The following is an 8,759-nucleotide window of genomic DNA, read 5'->3' on the forward strand; positions in this document are numbered from 1 at the left end:
CACCACGTGGTATCCAGAGGGAGAGGAGAAAACGAAGGTTACACCTCTACCCGTTTGCCCATATAGCTGCTTACATAGATGAAGGTTCAAAACAAACAATCACAAACTTCCTTCTTGTCCTTTATGATCAAAAAGGGCATCGTAAGCTTTCTTCTTACCGTCTATGATAAAAATAATAATAATAATCATAAACTTTCTTTTTATCTTTTATGACCGGGTATAAATTCTATCTTCAACATTATAATGAGGACAAACTTATCTTTCTTGTGGAAGAGAAAAAGATGACTCTAGTGCTACCCTTGAAAATGTCGAATTACTAACTTAAATATCGAAGAGACTGGATCGGGAAACCGCTCTCAACCTTGGTCTTCATGTAGGTGGCACATCGGGAGCTTAGCATTTTTATCTCGGAGGCATCTCAGACATTCATACACATATAAATTAGGACCACGTCGGGCTGACCAAAATGTTAATGACATTTTCGCCTAATATGAGATATAGAGATTTCTACATTAATCTAAGAGCATATAGAAAACTTTATTATGGCTTAATTTGTCCCTATTTGTTTGTTTTAAGAAAATTGTTCATGTGATTCTTGATGTTCTATATTGGATTATGACTAATACTTCAAAATAAGTTTTAGTAAAATAATGGTGAATTTTAACATGACAAGATGAGATAAAAAATGATGTTTTTGGTTGATATTCAATATTAGAGACAAAAAGGATATAGATATATGAGATGTTATTTCTAGAGAAGAAAAAGAAGAAGAAAATAACATAATAGACGTATTTTTGCTTGTAAGAGTAATAATGTACTTTTGTCGAAGAGATCGTATTTAATTAAATTTTTAAGCAGCATTAATTTCTAAATAGATCTTATATTTCACCAACAACTATACAATCGAATAAAATATGATTATTTTCACTGATAGTTGCATTGCATATTAGAAGATATTTTTGTGTAATGAGAAGATTAAAAAAGAAGACTAAGAGAATTATCCCAATAAATATTGAAAGAGTCGAATGATATATATTTGAATCTAGTTCGTAATTTGATAATTTAAATTTTTAGACTGAATTGATATTTGTTCCGTTATATGTTAATCATATTGATATTTGACTTATTCATCGTTAATAGATTTCTAACATTCATTCGAAGTCCTCCTTTTTTTTTTTTTTTGGTATATTAAACTGAAGAAGGTAAACACATAATCCATAATGCGTTTGCATCTCATAATGTATAGAACAATTTAGAAAGACCCACAAAACGTTGGCCGACGCTGCACCATGCAAATCAATTCAGTCTTATCCATCCACATTGTTCCATCTTTGGAAACATCTCCATCTCCATTCCAAATCAATATCAAATAACAAGATAATTGAGTGCTAGAGTTCCATATCTAAATCTTTCACGAAGAACAACAGCGTTTTGGCGAAGAGTACAGTCGTACTCAGCGTCTTGCGTGATCGAGCTGCCTTATTCCGAGTTATATATCTGTGGATAGAAACAGAGCTTATGCATTCAAATGATTAACGACGTCAAGCTCATGAACAGTGGTAATAAGGTTAGCCTCACAAATGATTCATCGACAAGGACACGATGGTGGGGAGCGTACGTCAACTCTCATCGACAAGGATCGGTCTCCTTGGAGGAATAATATTGGATACATATAAAGGTCATGTCGTGCAAGTCTCAAATAGTCTCGCATGCAACGGGATGACTTGGGGGCGTCAGGAAGACGCTGCTGCCAATTAGCAGTACGTCTTAGGCTTTTCACTTGATATATCATGCTGCGATCGAGAAGCCCCGCGAACATGAATCATGTCTGGTGTGCATGACATAAGTTAGCCATCTCATGAGAGATATATAAGATGTGTGCTTACTTCGGTTTGTTTAGGCTTAGCTTGGATTTATATTCATAAACAAGTAATGCCGAGTTTCCTACATATCATATATAAGTAATGATAGGAGGAATATTCATTTTCATCATTCATCATTCATCATTCATGTGGAGCTCGACACATATGTCTACCATATCACTTAGAACGACAAGGATGCAATGAGAAAATACATCATGTCAATGCGATCTGAATAGAAAATATTTTTCGAGTATCTTCTATTCCAAGAAACATCACCCTAATTGTTCACGGTTAGAACGACACCGACTATAAAAGATGAATATGAGCATAGTTTTTGAGATCGAAATTTCGAGTATTGACTTAGACATCAAAGGAACCCCTCCTAACATTCATCTTCGTGCAAAAGAAAAGCGATTTGTATTTGACATCACATTATCAATTCTCAACACCTAAGGTGATCCTAGCACGGATGATCATCAGTATAAGATGATAACAATTTAGAAAGTATAAATACTTGAAATACTCTTGTCATTCGTATTAACTGTTCTACTCTCATTGCATTCTTTTCCCCCTTTTTTTTTGTTATTCTTAAAAGAAAAGTAAATTTCTAAAAATTATATCAAATATTAACAGAGAATTACTGTGGATAAGTATTGCATTGGAGAAACCGATCCCATAAACCGATCAATTTGAAGAAAATATTGATTTTATTGGGAATTGGAGCATCATTGATCTACCATTCAACTGATAGATATTAAATTATAATGAAGTATACCGTTGAAAAAGAACCACAATGAAGTATTTACAAGTTCCGAAAGGATATATGCATGCTTAGATTAAATTTGGAGAGGTGGCATGGCGACATATGATTGGTTTGAGATTGACATGAGAGACGGTAGGGAGGCAGGAAGCTTCAAGACGAAGGCGCCGAGAACATCCGATTGGCCCGAGGAATGGATTCATGGACGTATCATTCCGAGACATTATTTGATGGCGAGCCTTGTATTATTGCCCTCCAATTGCCGCCGCAAGACACCAAATAAAATAATTTGGCGTTGGGTCCCACGTCTTTGTCATGCCATATCGAGGACAACATCTTACGCGGCTCTCGTGACTCCCAAGTTGATGAATCATGCACTGGGCATAGCTACTGCATATTAATAATCATATCGTCCATCGAAGTTACAAAGAAAATGACATGCCTCTTTGGTAACTTTCCAAAATAAACCAAGCAAGCATTTCTCATGTCGCAGTTGCATAAATGAACAGCTGAGACAAATCCTACATGTATATTATATATACAGACACACGTATATTTGACGTACTACCAGAAGCAATGACCAAACCATTGTTGCACTCATCTTATTGAAGGGTAAAACGTACGGCTGTGATACTAAAAACAGGCGATTGTGGTAATCCGCTTCTTCTTCTTCTCTCTCGTGTCATCAACAGTTCCACAGACAGCGATGGAGCAGCAGACCGTGGCCGGCCGAGGCAGATGGGACGAATTCCCGCCGTCCAATTTCATCGTTTGACATGACGGAAGTGATCTCGGGGTTCATCTCGGCGGTGAGCCCCGTGTCCTGCGACGCGCTGACCAGCTCCCTCTCTGCACTGCATCTGATCGGCTTCTTCGCCAAGATCGCGTCGGGCTGGAACTGCATGCCGGAGCACAAGGAACTCGACAGCGACATCATGGGGAGGAAGATAGGGGCCGGTGAACCTTGGCGAGGCTCGGCCGAAGCACGGAGAAGAGAGGAACGGAAGCACTCGTCGAACAGCTCGCCATTAGTCCCGGCCGTCGCGTTGGAGAAGCAGGTCACGTAGACCGAGTCGAACGTGGAAGCGGCTTGGTTCTCGCTGACGTAGCTAACGTGGGTTTCCTTCGACGGTGGCAGAAGAGGAACGTTCGGTTTGACCGGCTTCTTGATGCTTGTGATCTTGTGGAACACCCTGCAGACCACCCACTCGTTCTACACACACACATGAACAAGAAAGGAAACCATGGTCAAAGAGCTGAGGAAGAGAGTGAGAGAGAGAGAGAAGGGGTGAGTGGCTACCTTGGCTACGGTGGGCGGAAGGTTGTAGACGGAGTACTTCCCCTCCAACCGGTACTCGTGCATTACCCAGTCGCTCTTCTCCCCCTTGGGAGCCCTGCCTCTGTAGAACACCAGAGTCTTCTTCATCCCCACGAGGCTCTTCCCTTTGTAGATCGCGGTGTCTTTACCCGTTGCCTTCCAGTAGCCCGCCTTGGTTGCCCTGTTCGTCCTCAACCCCGTGGGGTACTTCCTGTCCCTCACGCAGAAGAAGTACCACTCTTTCTCTCCCATGTTTGCTCTCACTACCAGCGAACGAACAAAGAACATTGTAACAAACAGCCTCTGATTGCAGAGACAAGAGGAGACGGAAACAAGATGCAGCAAGACTTACAAGGCAGATCCCAAGGCTCATGCTTGTTCAAGTCGACCTCTCCGATAGCCACAGCATGGAAACCGGCATCCGTCACCTTCTTGGCGAGGTAGTGGGTGATGAGCTCTTCATCAGTGGGCTGAAATCGAAACCCAGGCGGCAATTCCATGTGCCGATGATCCTCGCGCCTGCGAAGAACCGCAACACCATCGTCTTCCATTTATCGTTACACGCGCTGTTCGATCACCCGCTGTATCAACAGAAGATGACGTATACTAAGAGATCGAATTGGGGGTATCTAACACGAGTTATGGACCCACTAACAACTAAGTTACGCAATCCAACAATCAAAACAAAAGGACAAGCGATACAGCTAGTACGTGAGAGCACATACACAGCATGATTTTTCATGAGAGACACGACGTAACTTACCACACAAGTTACAACATCTGCTTAGCGTGGTAAGTTGTGGACGCGCTTGGCTACGAATGTATGACCACGTACTCATCCACCTGACATCACGTGGCGGACATTCCAACTAAGACATGACAGGATGCGGGAAACATTCCAACTGAGACGGCATTTTGTTGGCCGAGCTTTTTATTTTTGGAGACTGGATTATTATCGTTCTATAATTTGGACTAATACATCCAATTATGCTACTATTCAAGTTATTCCGAGAGCCACTGTGGCAGCTTTTGGAACACCTTTCATTGAGATTCCTTTGTCTTTCCTTGTGCTTCAACTTGCAGTATGTTTGATCCTTTCATCACTAACACCCATTACACTCGGATCAAATTTACCTTTTCTATTATAAACATCTCATGCATGGTCAAATGTTTATAAGGATTTCCAATGGATCTTCTCATACCGAAAGACTTCTCTTCCGATCAAGGATGAGTAAGCAGGTTTAGTATACCACCACCACTAAATTGATAGTTTGGGTGTAAAAGAATAGTTACAAAATAGGTTTTGTAATACTGCTTGTACTTCTACTTTTTATCTGGAGAGAGAAGAAAACATGAAGGGTCTTCAGCAACTCTGAAGGGTCCACGGAATTGTAAGATAGCATGTTGTAGTTGGTTGTGCTCATAGTAGAGTAAACAGCATCTTGGAAGGACAGTAACGACTGGTGACCTGTTGAGTGTGTTCCCTTCTTGCTTCTGATCATAGATATGTTTCATACTGTATAGCAAGAGGATGATTCTTTAGCTTCCTCAATTGTTCATCAGCATCTTTCTTGCAGGCCATGGATGCATGGACATCTTCAGCAATTGATTCGAGGATCAATTTTAACATGGCTCCTAATTGAAATCAGGCTCAGTCTGGATCGAGTTTGAAGTTCTACAACAGTACCAAGACGTTTCTATTTTCTTAGCTATATTAGAAGATAGGATAAAAGTGAGACTCTAGAAGAAGTCTATCTGATGCTAAAAACACACGTAACATGTCCACGCCAATCCAATATCAAGCTTGAGATATTACAAAGACGATCTTTTCATATCTAATCCATCATCCTTGTCATAGCTGCAGGCATCTCATAGCTATGCTGTAGCTCAACGTTGTTGGCACCTACTAATCCTTGTCATGATTTAAAGTTCACTTCCGGAGATTAGTGCAAGGGGCATAGTCAGGCGAGAGGCGGCTTTGACAAGTCAATAAGAGTTTCCAGATGAGAATTCACAAACATTTTCCAGATTCAGAATCATATCTGCAATATTCTTATTTTCACTGAATAATCAAATAAGAATATTCTTCTTTTAAAAAATATTTTTCTGTCAAATTCAATTGATAAAAAATATATATATATCATTTTTTTCAGATAGAAGATAAACATTTTCTTTTTCAAGGCTTAGATATGAACTTAGATGGGTTCCCACAAAAGAGGTGAAGTGAGATTATCCAATCAACTTCATCTCTTCTCCTTTTTCATTAGCAAGAGTTGAGAATACAAGTGTATGATCGAACAAGAAAGATAACCATGAGAAGACAAGTATGTGTTCCTACTGTTCTATGTTTATGCCTTCATTATGCAGCAAGAGGTCAAAGCAAGTGTTGAAACAATCATTGATCTATTGAAAACAGGAGACCAAAGCAAGAAAGGCATAGAGACGAAAACAAACACTAAAGCATATCAGATCTCTAACATACTTCTTCAGCATATGCAAAAGTCACAATTGTCTCCGAAACAGGAGACCAAAACAAATACTAAAACATATCACACCTCTAACACACTTCTTCGGCTTACGAAAAGTTATAATTATCTCTTTGAAGATATTTGATAAAATTGAAACGATACAAAGAAGATAAAATTAAAGTGATACATAGAAGATTAGCAAAGGAGTCAACTAAAAACTTTGATAATTTATCATAAGATTTTAGGCTCGAATCACAATCTATTGATATCAAAATAAGTAAAAACAAAGACGATAGTATTTGTTCCGAAAGAGCCATGAATCTTATCATATCTATAATATAGTTCTTCAGCGCATCCAAAAGCAATAATCTAAAATATAATTGGATGCAATAGGAAATCTGGCAAATCATCATAAGGAGTCGAAAAGTTGTGACCATATTACTACTACAATAGAAAGATCATCGTACCGATGATCACTATGTTTGGACTAAGTTCTAAATTCCCCTGTAAACACAACCAATCAACTCCTCAATCAATTCCCCTGTAAATAATGTCGTCGTTATTGAATGAATGATGATAGGTGCCAACTCCTCAATCAAAACATACACTCCCCTCACATAGATAATTAACCGACAAGAAAACAAGCAAATGGAGGCCTTTCATAGTCTGACGAAAAAGATGGTGAGATCGGGGCCGTCGCCGTCGTCGGGGCCCGTCATGTATAGCGTCTCCGAGTCCCTCGACCCGATGACGTGCTCGAACCCCGCCCTCACGTAAGCCATCTCCCCCTCCGCGTCGGTCTTGGATGGCAGCACGCCGGCCCCCATCGACACCGCCCGCAGCGTCTCCATCACCATCAGGTCCCCCTCCGACGCATCCCGCCGGACGCCGTACCCGCACTTCTTCCCATTGCAGAACATGGTCCAGAGCGACTCGTCCAGGAGGCTCGGCGACGACGAGTGCCCGTCCTTGCCGTGCTCAGGAGGCTTCCTCTCGCACTCCAGGGCGATGCGCACCATGCCGGTGCTCATCTCACGTAGGAGCGCCTGGGTCTGCATGGAGAGCTCGACGACGAGGGAGGGCAGGCACCGGGAGTTCTCCTGGAGGGAGAACGACACGCGGCCATTGCGGTAGCCGAAGAGGGTGCCTGTGACGAGGTGGCGGCTGCGGCGTCGGATGTCGGAGGAGAGGGGGGAGGCGGAAGGGGTGCAGATGACGAATGGGGCGACGGCGGTAGAGGAGCTGCGGCCGCAGGGCTGTGAGAACTTGCACCTGGGAGTGAAGATTGGGAGGGTGCGGCAGAGGGAGCGGAAGAGGCGGAGGACGCGGGCGGGCCGCCGGCGGCGGTGGTGGCGCGACGAGGGGGGCACGAGGGAGACCAGCGGCGAGAGCTGGTGAGGGTGGTTGAGCATGGGATTCTGCGGATTCTCGGCATCAGTAGCGACGGCTCTCTGGTGGGGCTCCGACATTGGGGTGGCCGTGGGGTCAGCCGCGTCGGGGGTCGTTGTGGTGCTGGCCGGAGCGGCCATTCGAGGGGAGAGTGAGAAGTGGAGGGGCCCACTCGGGGAAGGGAGAACACGGAGGTAATTGGGCGGAGTTGGCTCGTTAGTTTCTGGCGGCGAAAGGTGAGGCGCTTCGTACGTGCTTCGGGACGTTTGGGTCGGACTTGGTCTTTCCGCATCTTATTTCCGGGTACACAATACGGGTTACCCGACACGCGTTCCCATCCGTTATTGTAATATATATATATATATTTGTTTGGATGGATTTGTTGTTTTCACATTCCCCTGACGGAGCTTCTCACGAACATTTTTTCTTAAAGAAAAAACATATTTTTATTGGTTTTTGTAAACAATAAAAATTTAAGTATTTTAGATCGATAAACAATAAAAATTGCTCCTTTTAACTTTTTATTTATTTATATATACTCTAGTCTCAAGCGACCGAAGAACTAATCAAGTTGACCTCTTCTATGGTTTTTGACCGGATCGAACTACAAAATAAATAATTAAGATTTTATTATTAGTCAAAATCAGTACACTCAGCTTTGAGTCGTTATATCAATAAATTTTATTGCTTTAGATACAAATAATTATATTTTATTAATTTGATTTATTATGTCAATTTCTATAAGTTATTTATATTTTAAAAATATAAATTTATTTTTGGCAATGTAGTCTCTTTTAAAATTGATAAATATAAATTATCGTAAGGTTCTATATATTCGTCATTTATCTTTTATAAAAAAAATATTGATAATTTAAGTGATTCGAGTAGAAAAAAATTGAGAAGAGATTATAAATAAGAGGTCTTCGTCCCAACTGACACAGAATCCATGCAAATTGAGATCA

The 8,759-nt window shown here is 41.5% G+C and overlaps 2 protein-coding genes across 2 annotated transcripts; both read right to left on the reverse strand.

Annotated features, from left to right (window-relative positions):
- Nucleotides 1-3,085: 3,085 nt before the first annotated feature.
- Nucleotides 3,086-4,529, reverse strand: LOC135623727 (NAC domain-containing protein 92-like). The gene is made up of 3 exons (XM_065126986.1): nucleotides 4,293-4,529; nucleotides 3,923-4,203; nucleotides 3,086-3,835 (listed from the first exon to the last, which is right to left on the reverse strand). Exons 1-3 carry the CDS (start codon nucleotides 4,489-4,491, stop codon nucleotides 3,308-3,310), a joined length of 1,008 nt encoding a protein of 335 aa, XP_064983058.1. The 5' UTR covers nucleotides 4,492-4,529; the 3' UTR covers nucleotides 3,086-3,307.
- Nucleotides 4,530-6,896: 2,367 nt separating this feature from the next.
- Nucleotides 6,897-7,952, reverse strand: LOC135622227 (protein MIZU-KUSSEI 1-like). The gene has a single exon (XM_065123872.1). The coding sequence runs from the start codon at nucleotides 7,935-7,937 to the stop codon at nucleotides 7,068-7,070; it is 870 nt and encodes a 289-aa protein (XP_064979944.1). The 5' UTR covers nucleotides 7,938-7,952; the 3' UTR covers nucleotides 6,897-7,067.
- Nucleotides 7,953-8,759: the final 807 nt, after the last annotated feature.

The sequence above is a fragment of the Musa acuminata genome, chromosome BXJ2-9 (genome assembly GCF_036884655.1).
Source record: "Musa acuminata AAA Group cultivar baxijiao chromosome BXJ2-9, Cavendish_Baxijiao_AAA, whole genome shotgun sequence".
Lineage (NCBI taxonomy): Eukaryota > Viridiplantae > Streptophyta > Magnoliopsida > Zingiberales > Musaceae > Musa > Musa acuminata.